The sequence below is a fragment of the Parus major genome, chromosome 4A, assembly GCF_001522545.3.
Source record: "Parus major isolate Abel chromosome 4A, Parus_major1.1, whole genome shotgun sequence".
In the NCBI taxonomy this organism is placed as follows: domain Eukaryota; kingdom Metazoa; phylum Chordata; class Aves; order Passeriformes; family Paridae; genus Parus; species Parus major.
The window spans coordinates 4,350,752-4,373,871 of record NC_031772.1 but is presented as its reverse complement, the minus strand read 5'-3'; the positions used below and the strand labels follow the sequence as shown (position 1 = coordinate 4,373,871).

At 38.6% G+C, this 23,120-nt stretch overlaps 1 protein-coding gene across 2 annotated transcripts in view; it reads left to right on the top strand.

Annotated features, from left to right (window-relative positions):
* LOC107203976 (connector enhancer of kinase suppressor of ras 2-like) overlaps nt 1-23,120 on the top strand; it is a 168,755-nt gene that overhangs the window by 104,777 nt on the left and 40,858 nt on the right. For both annotated transcript variants that reach the window (XM_033514099.1, XM_033514100.1), the window contains exons 9-14: nt 1,846-1,914; nt 10,568-10,714; nt 14,581-14,714; nt 15,272-15,477; nt 19,142-19,228; nt 20,798-21,045. In XM_033514099.1, the coding sequence (XP_033369990.1) occupies nt 1,846-1,914; nt 10,568-10,714; nt 14,581-14,714; nt 15,272-15,477; nt 19,142-19,228; nt 20,798-21,045 (891 nt within the window). The remainder of the gene's footprint in view (nt 1-1,845; nt 1,915-10,567; nt 10,715-14,580; nt 14,715-15,271; nt 15,478-19,141; nt 19,229-20,797; nt 21,046-23,120) is intronic.

The window sequence follows — 23,120 nt, the reverse complement described above, 5'->3', positions numbered from 1 at the left end:
ATCAATGCCATTTCCCACTCTCATTATTGGCTGATGGGTAATCAATGCCATTTCCCACTCTCATTATTGGCTGATGGGTGATCAATACCATTTCCAGCTCTCAGCAGCAGGAAATGTTCCGTTCCTGCCTGGCTCTGGCAGCAGGGCTGACCCTGGGGCCCTTTGGCCCCTCGGAGTCGCTCTGGCATTTTATTCAGAAATAATTGCAGTCATTTCCTCAGCAGTGGCAATTTGGGTTTTTCTTGTGTTGCCTCCTCTTCTCCTTGCTCCTTTTATTTGTTTGCCTTCTGTTTTTAATCTCCATGGACAAAAGGAATGAGTGGGATTTCTTGGTTAAAGACAGCGCAGCTGAGGATCTCTTGCCCGCAGTGAGGTCATGACCATAAACTCCTACACATCACTTTCAGCTCGGATAAATCCTTTCTTCCTTCGCCTTTGGCACGTGGCTCACGTGTTTGTTGTGTTCCACAATTCATGTTTTTGGCTGGCTCCAGGGGATATCCAGGAGCTCAGCTACATTTTGGTAACAGCTGTTTTTCTGTGCGGTTCTTCGGCGGGGTTAGAGCCAGGCCACTCCTGTAGCCGCAAGTGGCTCCTCTCCTGCCTTGTCAGGAGTCTGCTTGCTTGGCAGGGAACTCCAGCTGTTTCTGGAGGATTGTTTTGCTTTGAAAGTTGCAGTGCTGTTTGACATGGCACAATCAGTCCTCTCTCCAACCCTGTATCTCACGAGTAAACTTCCCACCTTGTCCAAATCAGCCAACTTCCACCGGGATTTATTTTTCAAGGTGATGTCTCAGCTCTTTAATTCTTTGTGGTTTTTGCCCTCCTGAGTGCCAGGCTGGTGTGCTCTGTGTCAGTAGAACACTCCTAAGCCAGTGCACAGTGCAAGCAATTTGCTTTGAGTCCTCAGTTCCCTAATCCTGAGCCCGCTGATCTCCTGAATGCCCCTGGTTTCTCTCACAGATTGAAGATTTCATCAAAGCATCTAAAAATTATTTTAGTTGGCCATGTTTGAGCGGCTACTAATCCATTTCCATGAGCTCAGAACAAGTTTATTTGGGATATGGGAGTTTTTTCAGCTCCAGGATCGTGAAATTATGTGAAGAGTGTGTGTACATAAAATCTTCTGAAGAACAAGTCTCTTACATCCATTTGTAAATTACCATGTTCTCTGGTCAAATGGTTCATTTAGCACTGTCTTGAAAAAAAATAAATATCTATAAGAGCTGTATTTGAAGGCATAAATACCCTGTGTGTGCAGAGTATCTTCAGTTCCCTTCAGCAGCAGCACTGCTCAGGGGACTGAGCCCTGATTTCTGTCCCAGAGCTGGTCCAGCCCTGTCCCAGGGCTGTTTTGTAATAGATTTAATTCCACATGACGTGAATTCACCCAGGGTATTCCCAACAAGGCTATGACTGCTCAGCTAAACACAATGGAATAGCCCAACAGGCCAAAAATGGGAGCTGGAATTCTGGATTGGAATGGCAAATGGAATTCTGGACTGGAATGGCAAATGGAATTCTAGATTGGAATGGCAAATTGAATTCTGGATTGGAATGGCAAATGGAATTCTGGACTGGAATGGCAAATTGAATTCTAAATTGGAATGGCAAATGGAATTCTGGATTGGAATAGCAAATGGAATTCTGGATTGCTCCATCAAATGTTATCAGAAAAGAAAAATTGTTCCTCATGAATAAGAGCAGTTATCACTATTTGACAGCAATGAGGTTTCCTTAGGCACAGCTTTCTTGCCTTCTTCAGCATTCATTGTTTTAATTCCTGCTCTTTGCTTCCACCTCCACACCCTCTCTGCAAAGTAAATTTTTGTCTCTTGTCCTCAGTCTCCTGCTGACCAGTGTAAGAAAATCCATGCTGGTGATGAGGTGATCCAGGTCAACCACCAAACTGTGGTAAGTATTTTGGAAATTCTGTGTTACTACTACTACTACTACTATTACTATTATTATTATTATTATTATAATCATCATCATCACTAGTACTATTATTACTATTATTATTACTATTATTACTACTATTATTACTATCATTATTGTCTTTTTAAGCATCATATTCACTGCTTATACTTAATAAGAAAAGGCCCAAATTGAGTCCATAACCATCCCAGAAGGATTAAGCCAAATTTACATTTTGCACAGCTGCTGTTCAACATCTTACTCTTCTTATATAAGGAGATCCAAGAATATTTCCTTGAAGTTCTTAGACTTCTCATTATGCACTTGCCAGCTGGTTTAACTTCTCCTCTTGAACAGAATTTTGCATCCTGTTTAATGCAGGATCCAGATTAATAATGCAGAAGTGCTGTAACAGCCGTGTATTCTGAATCTGTTGCGGGAAAAGACATAAAAATGATTAAACTGTTGATAGAAATCTGCCAGGTTTGGGGTTTGGCCTTTGTCACATGGAAATTTATTTTTAAGATACCCATAAGCACGTGGATGCTGAACTTCAGGATTGCAGTATGTAATTTATATCTCATTTAAATAGCTCCCATGTTGCTGGAACTACAGGTGAAAGGAACATTGGTATTCATTATTTCTTGGGCATGAGTAGTGACAAGGACAATGATAATTTCCTAAGAAACTTCTAATTCAGTTTCTTTGTCCTGGGGAACCCCATCTCCAGACACAGCAGCTGCAAAATTAAGAAATCTCTTTTTGCCTGTCACTTGTGTGAAGTGGAAATACGAAAGTCTGGCTATTAAAATCTTATGATTAGAGAGCAAATATTTTCTCTTGAAAAGAAGTATAACTTATTCATTTACACTTTAAATGTTAATGCAACACACAGCTCTTATCTGTATTAGAGAGTTGTCATAGTTACAAGCTGAAATATGCATTAGACTGGCTTTCTCCATCAAATGCACTCTTCAAGTGACAGATTTGATTTAATCTTTATCTCCCATAGGTGAAATCCCCCATTCAGCTTCTCAAGAATTGGCTTTTTTAGCAACTCTTCCCATGTCTGTTATTACAGCAGGCTCAAGGTGGTTGATACTTGTAATCCCTTTCCACCTGAGGGCACAGGACCAACAGCTGAGCCAAGTGCCATAAAAGACTTTTTTTCTATTAAAAAAACAACCCTGTAATTTATTAATTATCCATTCTGAAGTTTCTTACAAGCCAAGGAAAGAGATAAATGACACTGGTTCTTTTGGAAATTTATTCTTACTTTGAAATGGCTGGGAAAGTCTCATTATGTCTTCAGTTTGGAAAATCAGGCAGTAACAGTGAGTGTTTGCATGGTTCAGAGGCATATGTCCAACTCTCACCCCTCATGGATTAGAAGTTTTAATATTTAAAATTATCTTTTTATATTTTAAATATGCCTTAGATCTTCCAGAGTGTTCTTTAGGTCACTTCTGGCACTCCTTGCTGCAAACCATCCTCGGCTGTGCCCCTTCTTCCCCTGAGTTATCCCATCATGATGATCCATATTTTGCTTATAATTACCATTATTTCCATTAGTAGACTGGAATAATTCAAAGGCAGCAGCCCATTAAATTTCCACATTGTCAATATTCTAATATTAGCTCATAAAAAGGGGTGTAACCCATTTGAAATTAATGACTGGGGGGTCAGAGAACTTGCAGATCTTTGTTGTTACTACAGATTTTCCAGAGATTTTAGTTTGTTTAACATAAACAAGCCATTTGTTTAACATTGATGTTTCTGTAGCATTTTGGTACCAATATTTTATATTATATCAAATATAAATCCCCTTCAACACAATGTGTTTGGAAGAACCTGTTCTGAAGATGATTAGAAAATGTCATTTTGTCCTGTCACTGCTGGAAATACTTCCCAGAGCAGAGAAAGTATGGATCTCTTTTAGCAGGTTCCAATCCTATAGCTGTCTACCAGCACCATTTCATCTGATCCTGACTGATCTAGGCCAGTGTATTTGCTAGATAAATTCATATCCATTTAATATGATCATTTGAGTTTTAAACTTTCATTGATGTTCCCACAACCTGTAATAAATTGCTCCGGTAGTTAATTATTCTCATTGCTGGGGGGAAAAAAGTCATTTTATTTGTACTCTATATTTGTCTGGCACAAGCTTCCAGTCCTTTGATCTTGATGTATTTTTATCTCTTAAATTGGAGAGCAGGTTTCTCTTTTAGGTATTTTCAGGATGCAATCAAATTAGCTCATCACTTTTTTTAGGTAAGGTGGATAATTTGAGCACTTCCAGTTTGTCATCCTAATGCATCCTAATGCCCTCCTCAGCATCCTCTTTAAATTCCCATTAAATGCAGAACTCTGAATTTTTCACAGGATGTTACAGAACTGTCCAGGGAAAGGATTCACTCATGGGTAAGGCAGAACTGTGGTGCTGAAAGAGTAAAAATGAGATTACAGAGCCCAAAGCTGCTCCAGGGGAGGGTTAGGTTGGATTTCAAGAAAATATTCTCCCTGGTTGGGCACTGAACAGACTCTCCAGGGAGTGGCCACGACTTTTTTAATACTTTTCCAACAGTTTTTCCATGGAGTTGAGAGTTAAAAATTGTTCAGGAGGCGTTAAAAGAGAGCTGCTTCCAAATTATGTAATGCAACAACTGAAAAAGTGAGAAATAAAAGCTTTTCCACGTGGAATCTGGTCTAACCAAGGAACACTCTGTAATACAATTACAAAGATCAAAGAAAAAATAATAGCACTTTAAGCAAGAAATTAATTAAAGCAGGCAATTCACCACTGGCTGTTAAGATCATTTAATCATTATCCAATTTCCTTATTTGCTTTTCTGCTTGTTCTTCTTGCTTACAAGATTTTAATAAAACAGTGTAAGAAACTTGAAAAGTAAGTTATAAATTCTAAATTATTGCCACCCTAACTCTTTACTTTTCCCTACAATAACAACAGGCACCAATTCTGTCCCTGCCTTGCAGATTTTTACTTCCTCTCCCATAAAATTATACAGAAGTACTAAAGATGCCACTGTAGCACTTCTTTGTTTGCAAAATTAACAATTACTCCTTAGGTGGTGTATTTTCTGCTGCTTAGTTGAAATAGTAGATTATATATTGTAATTCCTTTTCAGCATAAAATTATGAAAATTAAATTGTGTTAATGTTCCTTTTTGGATAGTTTTTCAGACAATGAAATTATTTGAGATCAAATAAATATTGATTCATCCCTGACCACCTGTAAAATATTTTGTCTGCTTCTGGATAGAGAAGTGATTTGTAAACAAGGGAAAACTGAATTTCTCTGAATTTCTCCGTCTTTTGTGGTTTTGGGTTTTTTTTAGTGAGGGTTAGGATTTGAAGGTTATTTCACAGGACAGAGAGCAATAATAAGGCTTTTAGTAATTCCTGTTGAAAGCTCAATGTTACTCAGGAGCACCTGGCAAGACTCCAGGAGTCAGAATGTAGTAATTAATCCCAAACCAACTGAGCACCATAGAGCTGTGACTGAAAATGGCAAAGATGAACTTGGAATTAATCAGGAACAGGTTTCCAGGAGAAACTGAGTTTGGATACCATTGTCTTGACATTAGTAATATCTTGTCTGAAATACTGTGTGATCTTCAGGTCATTTACAGCTATCAGAGGTGTTAAGTTAGATAGGAGCATTAAAAAAATGTAATGGGTAAAAAGGAAAATGTGTCATCTGTCTCATAGGAAGAGAAATTATTTAAGGATTTCAGTTTGGTTAACTCAGCCAGCTGGGGCTGAGACAGAATTCCTCTTTCTCCACAGACAGAGGCAATAAAGACCAGAAAGAAAAACTCCTTAAGGCATAAAACACTGCTGTGCCAAAGCAAGAGGCCACAGAAATATCTGTAATAAATCTGTTGTTACACCTTCCTTATATTCTCTCGAAACAGCTGCTGGTTTTAACTAAAGCAGTTGCATTTTCCCACTCGAGGTTGCTCTTTGGAATGATGGATCCTGTGCTTGCAAGGGCACAGAAAAAAGATTTTTAGTAGGGTCTGTTGTAGAGGGGCAATGACTTTACACTGAAAAAGGGGAGATTTGGACCAATATAAAGAAGTTCTATTTTTTTTTGCAGTGAGACACAGGCACAGGATGCCCAGAGAAGCTGTGGCTGCCCCATGCCTGGAAATGTCCAAGGCCAGGTTGGACAGAGCTCTGAGCAACTTGAGAATGTCCCTGCTCCTGGCAGGGAGAGTTGGACTAAATGCCCTTTAAATGTCCCTTCAAACCCCAAAAATGCTTTAATTCTAAATACACGATCAGCAGCCTAATGTCCTTTCATACTGCTCATTGTCAAATTACATGCTTGAAATTAAGTGTGTCAAGAGCCTGGCACAATGAAATAATTTCAGCACTAATTTATTTGTGTGAAGACAGTCATTGAATTAATACCCTCGGTGTCTGTTTGAGGGATTGTAAATATGAGTTCTAATGAGGGCTCATTTTAGGTGGAGGTAATTCTGTAGATGTAGTGCCAGGTCACACCATCTGTGTTTCTGCACAGTCTGTGTTGGGAAATGAAAGCAGGGGAAAACAAACAAAAAAAAAAAAGACAAAAGATGTCATGAGAATTTGAACTTCTTTCCCCAAAAGATGTCCTTCTGTTTCCTAAAAAAGTGCCACTTGCTCTCCAGATTCTGCCTTTCAGAAAGGCTCAGTGAAGCCTCTCTTCCAGTAGTAGCCCTTGCTTCTTCTTGGATTCTTGCTGTGTTTCTCCGTCAGTTAATGCAAATAACTATGTAAGATAATGGGAGAACATTTGGTTTTCCATCATCAATTATTGTTAGGAGCAGCTCGAATATTAATGAGAGTGAATCAGCTACAGGTGTTAATGACGAGCTTCCCCTTCAGTGACAGAAAACTGTCTTATGATCTTCCAGCACATTTTTGTCTAATAATAATTTCTGATTTCCAATTTCCATGTTAATCAAACCAGCTCTCTTGATTAATTCCCTAATGAGGCAAAGTGAATTACTTAAAATATGAAAAGATGATAGTCTGCTTCCTTAAAAAAAGTTGGGTTTACACAAGCTGGGTTTTTTTTTTTTAAATGCAAATATGAAGAGAGGTCAAACTTTGCAGGTTCAAGTAAATATCCAGATGGCTTTGCTTATGTATTTGGAGAGTCATGAGGGGAAACATCTGTCCAGGTTCCTGTGAGGGGTTACTGCACTCAGAGCAGAATTACTTGTTTTCAGGTGCTGTGCAATACAGTAGGATATAAATATTTAGAAAATATTTTGCACAACTGATTTCCAGCCCAAAAGGGAGCTTTTAAATTCCTGTTAGTTCTTGCTGTGTGTCTCCCCACGCCAGGTAACAGCAAAGCTGGCAGGTGAGCCAGTGAACAGAGCAGGCACAAATCCCCACACAAGTTAAGTGTAACCTCCCTTCCTTCTGTCAGCTGCACTCAGGGCTTCTGCATCTCTTAAAACTTTTCCATTTCTCAGAGTCCTGGTAGGGTTTGGTAAGGCTGTGAAGGAGCTGAGGAGCCCCATTCCTGCCTTGTGCCCAGAATTTTTGGGTCAAGCAGAGAAAGGAGCAGGTGCCTCTCTCCCCTGTGCACTCCCAGTTCCACCATCTGAGCTCGATTTTACTTCGAAATTCCTACCATAACAAATGGGCACAATGTGTTTGGAAGAAATTGGCAGGGAGGTGAATAACTGCTGTGAGGGTTCAGACCACTGGAATCCTCTGATAAACACCACCATGTTCAACAGTTCAGCTGTTTGCTCAGTTCCTTTTGACAGACAAATACATCACGCTCTTAATTCCTCTGCAGACACAAAAAATTCACTGATTTTTTTCATTTTCTTTTTTGCTTGCATCTGTAGCATTAGGAATTTTTTGCATGAATTTTTCATACAGATCTGCAGTGAGTCATCCCCAGGCAGGTAGACTTTATTTAAAAAAGGAGAAAAGGTGCTTTTCCAGCATGAACAGAGATTTATAATGATGCTGAAATCCCTACTGCTGGTAGGATGCATTCCAAATCCCATTCATGCAAATCCAGATCTTCTGAATGAGAAGGAGCAAAGTCATTATGAGGAGAGTGTAAAGAAGATATTGGAGAACTAAAAAACACTGCTTTGCTGTTAATGAAAATGGGTTATGTTTTTCATGTTTTTTGAACATATTTGTTAAGGAGTCTGAGCTACAAAATTATCAGGCTTGGATCTACAAAATTACCTCAACATTGTGGAATTTCCTGGTAAAGGAATATATTATTTTAGAAATTAGTATTTTTGGAAGTATTCTTTTTAAAGTTGTTATATTCTTAATTTTCCACCACATAGTTTCTATGAGAAAACTAACAAATCCTTTAGTATACAGTAGTCCACAGGTTTCTTTTTACCTGGAGCTCTTCTTTCTGTACTGAGGATGTACAAACAAATAAATGATTGTGGCAATTTTAAGTCTAAACTACAGAAATTTCAAACATCTGCCTGTCTCTGGCCATTTAAAGTGAATTCTTTTGCATTCTTCTGGGTTTCTTCCACCTTTAGCATTTAAATTAACATCTATTTTCATTTATGGAGGAAAATAAAAAGCATCACATTGGTCTTTTATTTCTTCATTATTCTAATTGTAATTTAACTGTAATTTAACTGCTGAAATAGCTTAACCATGTTGTAGAATTTGATTTTGACTATATGTCCTAAAAATCTTAAAGGAGCAAAGTACCTTTCTGGAGGATGCATCTTACCAGAGCTAGAAGTCAGTAATTGCTAAAAAGACTGATTCTTTAGGAGTAAATGTCAAAATCTGACTCAAGGACTGGTTTGCAACGAAGGTTTTTAATCCACTGTAATGACTTCTCTTTTTTCAAAGATATTTTTAGTAACACAATTTATGATAACTTGTCCAAATTCCTGAGGGCATTTTATCATCACCCAGTAGTAATGGCTGCAGAAGGTTCTCTGATAGATCTTGGTATTTAATGGTTTTGTCATTAAGGTTCTCATTGGAATAATTTATTGTTAACTTAATTATTTATCATTCTTTTCTAAAAGGAGCCCACGGAACTCTAAGGATTTCGGCAATCTGAAAATTACATCAATCTATAAAAATCAAAGAGAGTTCCATTTGATTTCTATAATTGAGTAGAAGAGAAAAAAAAAATATATGGCCTCTGTCCTGTTCTCCAAACTGGAGGAGTTTTTTGGGCTGCAAGCTGCCATCCTTGCATTTGTTTGGATGTGACCTATTTATAATTACTGCTGTTTGGTTTTCTGTGGCCAGTGCATTTTTAGAAAGTTTTCAATAGAACAGCAGCATTAAAAATAGAACAGAATTTTTCAAAGCTTTTAAAATCCTTTCTGGAATTCCAGCACATCCTGCAGTTCTGTCCCAGGTGGATTTTCACAGTGGGATCCTGCCTTTGGCCCACTGTGGAGGCAGCTTGGAACCTTGCAGTCAATATCCCAAATTCTCTTCAGCTCTTAGAAGAGGATTTTAGTTCAAATATCTTGGAGGTTGTCTTCTATTATTTTCCCTTCACCTTTTTGTGTAATCGGATATTATCTTCCTCTAAGAGGAAATAATTATAAACTCCACCTGATATAACAAGGGGGTGAATGAAGACTGCTCTGTGTCTGAGCACCTAAACAATTCATTTTCCTGGTTTTTATAATCAGTGGGAATTCACACTTTGCTCAGAAGAGAAATTACAATTAAAATTATTTTAGTGAACTCCAACAGATTGAACATGGCCAGTATAAAAACATTTCCTGCTTGCATGTGTTGGGGTGTTCCTGTTCTGGGGTTCACTCAGCTTTTCCTTCTCACAGCTTCATTCCATGGCTGATGCAGTTGCCTTGGGGAAGTTGTGTCTGGGAATTGCTCTATGGACACAGCATTCCAATTCCTGCTCGCTGCAGGTCTGCTCACATTTGTGGCAGTCACAGCATTTATGGCAGGGCTTTACCATGGCCACGCTCTAAAAATCTGATCTGACTGGAACAGAAGAGGCAAAAAAAGGACAAAAAAAGCCCTAAAAAACCATTTTTCTGGTTTTGTGTATGAATAACTCATGGTAAATTCTTATTTAAACAATCAAGATGATTAAGAAATGTCTCTAAGTAGTTTTTTTTTCTGAGTGGCACATCCTTACAGTACCAGTGGTGTCCTTTTTTATGGCTCTGTTTGCAATTTACAGGAACTTAGAGACTCAGCTGTGTCCTGGGGCTGTACAGATAAACCAAGAAATGATCATTTATCTCCAGGCAGGGTCTCACTGCTCTTACATCCATTCTACATGTGTTATTCCAGCACAGTCTGGCTTCCTCCACCCCTGAGACTCAAAACCCAGACTGAAATGATTTCATGACCTAATCTTCGGATTTAAAATGTTCCGTGATCTCACAAGTTATTGAAAGGCTAACAGTGCTCACTTCTACCTTATTTTGTTCAGGAGCATGGCTAGAGGAACAAAAAAAAGATAAAAATCTAGCTGCAGCAGCATGATTTCAGACCAGAGGAGTTTATAAAACCTGTCTGTGTTTGGAGGTTGTAATAGACCTTGTTGGTTTACAGAACATTTCCTTCACGTTTCAAGTTAAACTGAAAGCTTTCAAAATTCAGTGATGGACTTTTTCCTTAGGTTGGCTGGCAGTTAAAGAACCTAGTAAATGCACTGTGGGAAGACCCAAATGGAGTGATTTTAACCTTGAAAAAACGTCCTCAGAATACCCTGGTTTCTGCTCCTGCCCTTCTGAAGAATGTGAGGTGGAAGCCTCTGGCACTGCAGGTAAGGTGGCTGCTGCAATGCTGCAATGTCACAGTAAATCCTTTATTCAAGAGAAAACACGGGAATTTTACCTTCCAGTGAAAGGAACAGGAGCCTGTCCCAAACTCCTCTGAAGCAGAGTGCTGACATAAATAAGTGTGGCAATGATCAGATTATTTTCTCCATGTTTTGGTGACTTTGGGAGCCACAGGAACTCAGACAAGGAAAGAAAATTTACAGATAATTTTATGAAGAACAAGGTTCAGTGGCTGCTCTGCCTGGCAGAGGCAGCAGTACCTCCCTGTTTCCATTATTTCACAGTCTGTCAGCTGCTTGTTTGTAATCAAGTGTGTCAGATCCATTAAATTCCAGGAGAACTCTGCCTCTGTTGCACACCTCGCATGAAGCTGGAGTTTTTGGTAGCAGGGATAATAGAACCTCTGGTATATTCTGTGTACTCATTCCTTGAAAACCTGCTGATGCAAAAAAAAAATAAGAATAAAGAATTGTGAACATCACAGCTGCTTCTTCCTGCAGCAGGAAAAACTGTCTGAAACACTGAACTCAAAATGTCATTTTTAAAGGAAAGGTTTGCCAGTAAGTCAGTAACTACTGATGGTTGTCTTTAATGCCATTTAACATCCTGTAAAAAGTTGATGCACTTCCATAAGTTTGCATAAGCTTCTCAGAGCTGTTTTGTTTGGTTCACACCATACATGAACGTGTTTCTGAATGATTTTTAAATTAATGAAACAAAACAAACCCTCCAAGCTTATCTAGGCACACTTCCTCCCTGCCTGGAATTTTCTAAATCTTTCATTTCTCAGAGTTCCTGAATCCCACACAGGAGCTTCACTTAAGGAGTTTGTGTAATCCTTGCATCCCAGGAATGCTGACAGTGGGATTTAGGGCCACCTTTCTTTCTCTGTGGCTGTCCCTGGGGGAGAGGAACGGGGCCCTGTGACACCCAGAGGGGATTTTTCTGTCATAATGCTGCAGGAATTACATCCTTTGCTCTGGCAAGATGCTCATCTATCTACTTGTGAACTTCAGACGGAGCCTCCAGAGGCAGCAAAATGGAAATTGCAATTGCACAGGGCTTCCAGAGAGATCCTCTCTTTATATTTTTACATGAAAGAATCATAATTCACGAGCAGCTCTGGGTCTGGAGGCTGTGTCAGAGTGAACAGTGAGTGCTGAATTCACTGCATGTGTGGCACAGCATTTCCCATCAAAAATGCCTACCTTTGTCGTGGTAGCCAGAAAACAGAAAGTGCACCAAGGTGCTTTTGTGGAATTATCAGCAGCTGTGGTTTTGTGATGTCTCCTCTCCTGAGGAGCCCCTGAGGGGCTTGAAGTGCTTGAAGCATCTCCTTCCCGGGGTGTATTTCTTCTGTATCAGAGAACAGTGGGGTGAGATATTTAAATAAAACTATAAACCCCTTTGGAAAACAAAAACAGCTCTGCCAGTGTTACTTCTTAAGAGTATATTCTGTGATGAGGTGTGGAAAACCAATTTTAGATCTTTTATTCTTCCTGCCACAGAGACAAGCTCAAGTGTCAGGACCTGGATCCGTTTCAGGACGCAGGTTTTGGGTTTGCCCGTTTCCTGCAGCTCTCACCTGGACCTGGTATTATTTATTATTGTCAGTAATGACTTGGAAGCAGGCTGATTAAATTTCAAGATGTCACTAAAGCCTGAGCTTCCTGGACAGCTGACACAACAGCTTGTTGCTGCTGGAAGCAGTGAGCTCACTTCCCTCTCCTGTTGGCTGCAGCGTCCTCGCCTTTCGTTGACTTTGGCAAGAGTTTTTAGACTCTAGAGCAGTTCCATGTGCTGAACTGGTTGGAGAATTTCTGGGTTGGTTTGTTTGTTATTCTGGAATTTTTTGCTGCTCATGGATTAAATCTGGTTTTGGGATGAGCAGAGGACACAGCACAAGACAAAAGCAGGATGGGGAACGACCAAAGAGTGACACGCTGCAGGAAAATACCTCAGTGAGAGCAGATTCAGGAGAAACAGTTCATCAAAAGTCAGCCTGTCACCAAAAAGGAATAACAACAACACACTGTTGTATTTCACAGCGTGTTCCAGGTCCAGATCCATATACATTCCTCTCCACGTGCTATTTTCATGGTGCACCTCATAATTCTATTTATGTGTCCACATGTGGAGCAACTGATTTAGTTCTGGTAAAGAAAAACCAAAAACCAACAAACCAAAAAAACCCAACCAAAACAAAAGCAGTACATAATTATAGAGGGCAAAAAGGAAATAGGATTTAAGAACTTGAAATCATATTTGTTACCTCAGGTTGGTGCACAGCAGGAAGTTTTGAATAAAAGTTGTCATGTTTTCTGTTGTTGCTTAAGGCACTTATAGAGGTTATTAATAATTTTTTCTACAATAATTAAGTTTAAAATTATATCACATAGGTAATTTATGAATAATTGATGATACAGAATCTGTGAGGCCTTAGAAAATTTATTACTTGGCCTGGTTGTAGTATTCTTATTCATCTTAAATTGATGCTCAGTTAAGAACAGCAGAGTTTTCATTTGCCAGTTCTGTGCTCCATTATCTTTCAGGGAGATTTGTGACACCATTTTCCCCCTTTGTCTCTGGCTGACATGATGTGATAGTAGAAAATTATTTGAATTTTTAAACTCTCCAATTGTTTTCACTCAGGACAAAATGGTTTGGTTTTTTTTTTTCATTTGCAATGGCAAATATTGCTCTGCACACTTCAACTTCATTCAAATTAAATACATTTATTGTATTTTTTCCTTTTTATTTGGAGAACTTTTTAAATTGTAATAATCCTTCCTGTCACAAATAATTGATCCAGAACAATTACACCATTTTTTAGTTTAACAACAAACATAGAAAACTAATATAATTTTGACCCCTTTGCAGATTAACATTCTTATGAAAAAACATAATATTTTGATATTTAGGACTGCTTTTACTTTTTGAACTACATAAAAAATATTTCAGTGTTTACCTCTAGAGGAGAGAAAATATTTTATTTAGAAAAACATTGGTGTTTATATCTTTCATCCAAATTTTGAGTTGCTGGGTTTTCCTTCCACCTGTAGAAAAATGGTTGTACCTATTTAAGCATAACTTTTATAAATAAAAGTATCTTCTATTTCTTGAGTATCAACACAGACTGAACCTTGGTTGAAAAATATTCTTTGTTTATATCTCTGTATCCTGCACAGCATATTTGGTTTTCATCCTTCTAGTCCTTGCAGACCATTGGCTTGAGCTTCTCTATGACATCTGAATCAAAAAATTGTGTCCAACATCATGTAAAAGTTTAAAAAGTAAAAATCCTAAAGGATATTCAGTTATTGTTTAGGTTAATTTCTATTTCTTTGCTATTTATCATAGAACAGGTATTTGTATCACTATGGCTATAAATCCAAAGGACAATGAATTCTGCTTTTTTTAAAAAAATCAAGATGTTCTGTCCTTGCTAACAATAAATCTTCCAGTGAAACCAACATTTCATTCAGTACAAGTATTCCAGAGTTCTGTAATTAACTTCTGTATTAATGGCATTTAATACAGTGTGTCCTTTCTCCTCAGATAATTGATTTTCTGCATTGATTAAAGATCATATTTTGATTGAGTCTCAGATTTTTCCCTTGAGGTGGCTTTTAAATTAATTTAATGGTCGTTTATCAGTTTCTTTCATAACCAGTCTTGAAGCCTGGAGTTTCACTAGACACCTTTTTGGAAGAAACTTCAGAAATTCAAAAAAACAACTAAGAGGTCAAAAAAGAGGTCAAAACTCCTAAAATTATGCACACTGATTGTGTTGTTTCTTGTAGCACAGAAATATTAATTTATTCTTCCTGTGCCTTTTTGTTTTTCACAGCCTGTGATCCCAACCAGCCCCACAAGCAGCTCTACAACCCCAACGAGTACGATGGGCATGTCCTCAAAAATGGACAACTCTGCACTCCAGGATGTTTTCATTCTCTCTCCTATGTCAGGGCTTTATGGACCCAGGTATTTATGTCCTAAGGAATTTGAGGTTTTGAAAAATAAAATTTTACACTTTGATTTCATTAGATTAATAAAAGCAAAATGAACTTTCCCACCATCAAGCTAAACAATTAATAAAATTAAGAACTCAAAACAGATTTATCATCATATCATGTTTTAAGTGAATTAATTTTACTTAGATGAGAAAAACCTGGGTTTAGTCCTAAATCAAGAAAGTATTTAAAGAAGTCTTTAATCAATTAGTTTGATTTACTTTTATGTGTCTACTTCTATCTCATCCTTGAGCATTTCTGCAGGGGAAACCCTTGTCTGCTCATACTAAAACAATTCCTTATGTTCTCCTTCAGATCCTAGAAAACACCTGGATGTTTATCTCACAATTATTATCTCACAATTAAAGCTGCACCTAATGATGGTTTTATTAATTTACATTTTTTGAATTGCCTCACTTATAAAGTTCAGCATTTCAATTGCAAGAGTTTTTATTTGTTTGGGAGAAGCAGTTGCATGCTGGAAGTTTACCTTACGTGGCTCATTTCTCCATCATTTTCTGCTTTTAGGGATGAAATTGGAATAATGTCTTGTGATGACATCAGCAAATATGGAAAGTCTGGGATGAAAGGCTCTGAGTCTCCAAACTATTTCCTGGAGCACGAGAGTGGGAAATACTACACTCTGATTGAAGGAGAAAGCCACCCTGGGAGCTCTGAGTACGAGAGGAGCAGAGCCACAGGCGTGAGGAGAAGGGAAAAAACCCCCACTCATGGTAAGGCTGCATTTCCTCACCTTCCTCTAACTGCCCACATCTACAAACTGCTGTTAACTCTGCAACCCCCCCCAAAAAATCTGTCATTCTTTGTCAGACCTGTTGGCTCTGAACCATAAACAGAAGTTTACATGAAGGAATAATTAGGAGAATTACACTCTAACATTCCTGGTCAGCAGTAAGTTATTTATTTGGTTATTTTGCCGTTCATACTGGAATGTTGAATGATAATTAAATTCATATTATTTGGATGGGCCAGCATCTTGATTTACTCATTTTCCCCTCCCAAACTCCTGGAGATTATTCCATTTGCAATGTTCTGGGCTGTTAAACTTCAGTAGGGGCCTGCCTCATGGTATGAAAGTGTCTGTAAGATGGAAAGCCCTTCAAAATTCAGTGCTGCATTAAATGCATGAGAAGTACCCTATGATGCACCCATTAGTGCTTGAACTGTATTTCAAAATCTTGGGATGGGGACTTCTTAAATATATAAAATGCTATTGAAACAATAATGTACTCTGTTTTTTCTATGAAAATTTTTTGTATATATAAATCCCTACTGAGTGTACAGTCACGTGTGCCTGTATATGAGTATATGGATCTGTGTAAAAGGTGGTGTTGAAAATTAACTGACAGATTTATTCTTCTATGTTTAAACTGAATTTCTTGGTGTTTAATGACTTTGAAAAAAATCCTGATAAAGTAAAGCAGTGTATGGTCCATAGATTTTCAGTGGCTTTATTTTCAAGGCAGTAGGACAGTTTTGTAAAGCATACAGGTTTCAGATAGGAGATTTCTTCTGAAAACTGGATTTTTTTCTGATTTTTAAAATGGCATTATTTCTGAGCCTCAGAGAAAGCAATGACAGTAGTGTTCTCTATGGGAAGCTGCTATATTTTGAATATTCATTTATATTCAAAGCCATCCATAAGTACTTTAGTCACCTACTCTGAGACTGGGGTTTCTTCCTAATTTTTTTAAAAAGCCCAAACAACTTCCTAAGTTTTTTGTCTTTGAAATTTAGGAAAAGGAAAACCTCTGAGAAGCTCAGAGCAGTAAAGGGAAACATGTCTGTGAAGAACACAGGTACTAAAATCCTGCTGCAGTTCAGTGGAGAGAATCCCAAGAGGGGTTCTGGTGGAAGATCCAACAGCAGCTGGGAGGGAGCACAGTGGGGGGAAAAAAAGGCAGTCACTGATCCTGCTGCTGCTTAGTCTGGCGTGGGGTTTGCTACCAGGGATGCTCTGAAATGCCATTTCTCTGCCTCCTGTTCTTAGTGTTTATCTTGTGTTTATCAGTTCCACAGAACGTCCCCCCTGCTGCTGTAATTTGCTGACTGCAGCTGGATTTCTGGTAAAAATGGCAAGTAAAATGGACTTGATGGTGTGTAGATGCACACAGAACTTGTTCAGAGTAGGAAATCTTAATAAATCTTTGTTATAGACAGGATATTTTTAGTAACTGCTTCAGTCATCTGCTTGATGCTTGAAAGAGCTGTGACGCTGAATAGGATCCCATCTCAAAACCAGTAATGTTCACTCTTTATCTCATTGTGGAGTGACATCATTTTAAAACAAATTTAGAATGAAAGATAAGGAGAAATCTTAACTGTGATTAAAATTGGAGCCAGATGGGTGTGTTTGGCTTGCTTTCATAAATTCTTGCTTTATGGTGACTTTAAGTATTGGGCTCTCTGCCTGATCCCAGGAGAACACAAGATTTTTTTGTCTATGATGGACAATTCTGATTGAAATACAGAAGGAATTTGGTTTTAAAGTCTCTGAAATATGCCTTTCTCTCAAAAGTGACTGCCAAACCAGAATTTTTTTGAACTACAGGTTTAATTAATCTGTTGATTAACAGAGATGCAAATGATGTTCTACTGTAGTGGAAGGTTTTGTACTTTCTGGCTGAGAGGTGACATCAATCACCAAAGTGACAACGTGTCTTTCAGTAAAAAGACAGGATTTATGGCAGCTCCAATAAACTGATGCTGGAACCACACAGCCATGGGCAAAGAAATCAAAATAAAACTTCTCAAGCCTTTCCTGGCCAAGCAGCCACTTTCATTATTGCTTAGGCTGACACAAACTACTGCTCCAAAATTCCAGCCTTGGACTTTGCAGAATTCCAGCCATTATTAGAAATAAGGCTCCTGTGCAGCTGTGAGGTGGATGGATACTCAGGCAGGTGATGGGTATTGGTAGTACATGCAAAATCCAAGCAGGTAAATAAAAAGTCCTTTTTTTCCAAAGTATTTGTGAAAATGAAGCTTGTTTTTAATAACATTGCAGTGCATTTTTTGGTTTACTTAACATTATACTCTGTTATTTTTCTGACTCTAAAATGCTCTGGTCTAAAGAGCTCTTGTGGCAATGCATATCAAACCTCTTCCATGAATGTGTTAGAAAAAAAAATGTCACAAATATTTTTTTTTTTCTTTCACTTTATTTTGGTATCCTTGTACACAACAATTTTTTGCTCCTCAGAAAAAATATCCAAGCTGCCACATCAAAACAATTTATAGGTTACTTTTTATTGGGAAAGGACTTGGAAGTGAAATAAGCAGTTTACAAAATCACTCGTTCATTTTCCTTGTGTGATTCCTGTCCTAAATTTGTATTTTTGATGTCTTTTGTGCTGTGGTATCTGTATTTGTGTATAAATCATTTCAGAGCTTCAGATCTTTCCTTTCTTTACAGAAAAAATGCTCAGTTTGGTTATGTTGATCTTCACTTGCTTTGTGACTTCCTATTTTCTTCTTTTAAATTTTATAATCTTGTTTTTCTTTTTGTACTAGTGATTTTTTTTTATTCATTGATTTTTTTATCTTAATTGATATTGTTCTAAGGATCAGGAGTTGAATCCTACATTTGTAGCTAAAGGTAGCCTCAGCTGTGAGGCAGAAAATGAAACTACATCTTTTTCCATAGGATTATTTATACTCTAAATTTCATGGTGTGCACACAAGTGGAACATGGGAAAATCTCAATACTCCAAATGTCAGCCCTCCAGTTCCCAGCAATTCTGGGGCTGTTCCTGGTTTGGTGCCATCCCTGTTGTGATGCTCCAGCATGGAATGGCTTGGGCACATTGGGATCTCACTGCCACAGTGCCAGGAAACCCCAATGATTCAAAGCCCTGCATCTCCTCTGCTGGTCCTTGGCACCAAAGTGTGCCCCAGGTTTTCCTTCTGAGCCCGTGGAAATGGATGTGCCTTGAGATCCCCTCAGTTCTCACCGTGTGATTTCCCAGCTCAGGGGGTTTCCTGTTTCCCTGGCACATCTGTGTTGTGTCTGTATTCATTCTCTCTCTGCTTTTCCTACAGCATCTCCATCCACTTAAAATCTGTTTCTCTCTTTATTCCCAACACCTGTTTAATGGGTGAGCGAGTTTGTACAGAGCAGAGCTTCCAAATAAATTTGTAATCTGCTTTACATCCACAAAGAATTTCACTAAAGCTGAAGAAATTCCACCTTCCCTCGAGGCTGGGGTGATGAAGAGGAGGCTCTGGGAGGTTTCAGTGATCCTGAGGGCCACAGCTCTAATAATGGACTGCTCTGAGGGGTTGTGTCACCCCTGGAATTTATAGACATTGCTGACCCCACAGCCTTCCACTCCTAGGCTTCAAACATTATATTGGTTTTCCTTGCCTTGTTTCCAGGAGATTTGAGGCCAGTTTCGATGCCTACTGAGTACAGCTGGATAGGGGAGTCCAAAGAACAGAACATGTACAAGAGGGGAAGCAGAGGTGAGTATTTTTTTTTTCTCTGCTGTTCTCCAAGATGCTTTTTCTTTGTTGCTTAAGGAGCATCACAGGAAAAAAAATCTCGGTTTTTCATTTCTTTTAGTATCATAGAGGATATAGAAGAGCCTGTTTAGTATTTGTGCTTTTCTGTTCCTATTTCTGAAAATTGAAAATTTGTATTAGTAGGAGGAATTTAATTCTAGTATAAAGAAACATAAACATCAAGAGAAAAAGTACTTTGAAGACTCAGATATGTGTTAAAAGCAATCAGTTCTAAATCTGCACAGCCCTAGAAAACAGTAAGTGATGTTACAGATGTAAGGTAACATCCTTTGAGAACATTTTGATCAGAATGAATTAAAATTAGGAACAGGAATCAGCAATTGTGCTGTCAGTGTTCAGCCCAGCAGTTCTAATCACATAAACTTCCATTGGTCCCAGTGGGAATTACGAACTTTGCAAGAAAGAAAAGTAATTGCACAGTTTCTTTTTTCCTTTATTTTCTGTGCCAAAAAGCAATCATATCATTCAAATGAATATTCTTCAGATATACAACCATAACTATTAAATAGTTATCACATAACTATTGTGATATGGTTGAAGATTCTTGAATATTATTTTTTTAGAATCTTTTAAGCATGGTCTGGAAGCTGAGAGGAGTTCATCTTGACTCTTAAAAATGTGACAAAAAATGAACGATATTCTTGAAGATCAATACAGGATTTTAAACTACCTTTTTCAGTAAACTTCCATTCCAATAGAAAATAAATTTCATTTAAGGCACAAGCCTTTTCTGATTTATTCCAAAGTTGTTGATGTATGTTTAGCTCATATTTCACTGTTACAGACAGTAACAGACTTGTTGCCTGGCCAGCTCCCATCTTGAAACTGTGCCAAATATGCTGCACATCCCCTTAAAACCATTATTCCAGCTTGTCAAATTCCTTGAAATTATAATCCTAGAGTCTGGAATGGTTCCAGAGACGCTCCCTGGGTGACACAACCCAGTAACATTTTCTGGTGTCAGTGAAGGTGGAATGGAGTCAGGGAGGAGCAGACCCATTGTCCTACACACAAAGCTCTCTCAGGTGCCATTCAAGTTCCACTTGGTGAGATTCCCTGATATTTGCATAAAAATACAGGCAAAAAGGACCAGGATAACACTGAAAACAATGAAGCCTGAGGGGTTAAACAGCAACTGGATCTATCCAGCCATTCTCCTGTGGAGCCACAAAAGCTATCCAGCCTTGAGCCAGCCTCTGCTCCTGGGGGACAAAGGGCAAGGTCTAGGAATTAATGACCGTGGGTGTGGACTGTCTTCTGCTAACAGATTGTTAAAATCATCTTGTGTTTGTGTTCTGAGGGCATCCCTCTGCTGAAATAGGATGTAAAACTGGCTTTGTGCAATACCACTAGATGGCAAACTGGCAGTGAGAGGTCACAATTGCCTGGATATTCACACTTTTCCCTTTTAACAGCACCGAGTGATGGTCCCTGGGCAGCCAGAACGGTTCTCTGCTGGTTTCCTCTTCCTAATGTTTCTTTTTTGCCTTCCTTCCCCTCCAACCACTGACTCTGAGAATTCGCTGCTGCGCTACCTGAGCGATGACAAGATCCTGGTGATCCAGGAGGAGCCTCTGGCGCAGAAGGACAGCAAACGGGACACGGGCCGGAGGTCCAGGAAAAAGGGCAAAGCCCCAGGGAACCCCAGCTACCCCATCAGCCCCTCGGTGCTGGCCTCCAGCATCAGGCTGGAGCCAGGGCAGCAGGACGTGCTCAGCTTCTCCCTGGCAGAGAACAACACGGTTCCACTCTACCATGTGAGTGTCCAGCAAACACCTCCCTGCCTCGGCCTGGTGTTCTCCTCTCACCATTGATCCAGACCAAAAAAAAACCCCCTGCTTCATGTTTCCATGCTGTTTCACAGTCAGGGCTGCTCAGTGATGGTGGCATGAAAAATTTCTCATAAAAGTCGCTTTTTCAGTGTCAGGATCACGACAGCTTTCTCATAAAAATCAAGATAGAACAGCAAAACACAAGGCAAGAATCATTTGCTGTCGGATGCTTTAATAAAATTGTGCTCTTAATTACTCAGTCTCACTGAGTTTAGCTTAATTTGATTGTATTATCTTTGAAGGTTCATAAGGATCCTGCTCTCAGCCCCTGATAATGATCTATTTTACATTAATTTATAAGCTTTTGTATTGCCACTTTGATTACTGTGTCTTGTAAAAACAGAGGAGTTTAATAGAATTACTGTTTATTTAAATGTATTTTTTAAATTGTGGATTTCAATCTCTCTGACAGAGATTATAAGCATCCCAAAATCAAAGCAAAGGCTTTTTGGAGAGAAAATCAGCAGGCAATTTATTAGGGTGAATGAGAAAATTATCATACAACCCTGCAACAAACCCCAACCATATTTCATAACTTGGTAGATAAATCATCTGGTTTCAGTCGGTTTTTGGGATTCTGTTGCTGATCTGTTGGCTCACCTGAGTTCTGAAGAGGGGGAAATGGGTCATTTGGGGAGAGATGCAAATTCCACCCTGGATTTCAGGACTGAAGTTGTATTTCCTTGTGTGATTTCCGCACCATCAGGCAGCTAATTGAACAGACATGATAAATTAGCAGTTTGATATCGAACGATAATAAATTAGATATTTAAAAATACCCGAATGACATAAAATGTCAGCTCTAAAGGGTCTGAAAGAAAAGCAGGAAACTGGAAAACAGGAGTTATCCTGGGAAGAGACAACTGTGCATGGAGTGGTTGTCCCACCCTAAAAGTCTCTGTTCACAAACTCTGTTCCATGTGCAGTGATTGCAGGGGAGGGCACAGGTAAAATGATTATTCATGGACTGACAGAGCACTATTAATCCTTTTATCACCATAAATGTTTGGAGCAGCATTAAAAGAGACCTTTGCAGTCCTTCAGGAGATAATCACAGGAATCAGAATATCTGAGGCACTTTGTCAACTGCCTTATAAATATACAAGAGGAACTGAGTCGACAAACACAGAGTTGCTGACACAGATTTTGTGGGTTCTTGGCAGCACAGAATCATTCACATTAACGTCTTTCCACTTGGAATACTGAAAGAATTCTGAAAAGCCAAGCAAAAAAATGGGCATATTTATCTTGGAAGAGAGCTACCCCGAACAAAAATGTGAAATATCAAAGAAAATTTCATGGCAGCTTGATAGCAAAAAGGAAATGTAACAGAGAGTTGTTGTGTTCTTAGACATAAATTTAAGTTTTAAGTGGGTCAGCTCAATTCCTTAATATCTAAAGGTGTTACCAGGATTTTCATAAACATTTTCATACATAAACCTTTTCTGGATAATGAGACTAAATCATCTTAAAACAGCTTTTGCTACATTTGTATTAGAAAAGTTGACAAAACTGGTTTAGCTTTTTCTTCTTACATTTGTTCTGTGTTTTTTCAATGGAAGGCAAAAGTGCAGAGCTGTTGGAATCACATTTCCATGAAATCCTCTGCCCTTAACACATGCCCAGCACAACTTCTGGATACAGATCAAAATTCCAGCCCAAATAAATGCTCTGGGAAATGCAGATGATAAATAGGATTTTCATCATCTTTAGTGAAAGGAAGGTGATAATATTTGGTAATCAAACAAGGATGGCTTGATGGAAGGAGGAATGGAGCATCACTTAGCCATTGCTTAATTTTCTAAGCACTTACATAAATATGTAGCAAAAAACCCCCAAAAGGCACTCACTTAACAGTAGTTTAAATTACCAGACGTAAGAAGTTTTGCAAAATTGGTAATTGCAGAGATTCACCACTAGATTAATGCTTTGGAAGGAATGTTGATTTGGAACCTAAAATTAAACAATTAGCCTGATTTCATAAGTTGCTGGGAGGATGC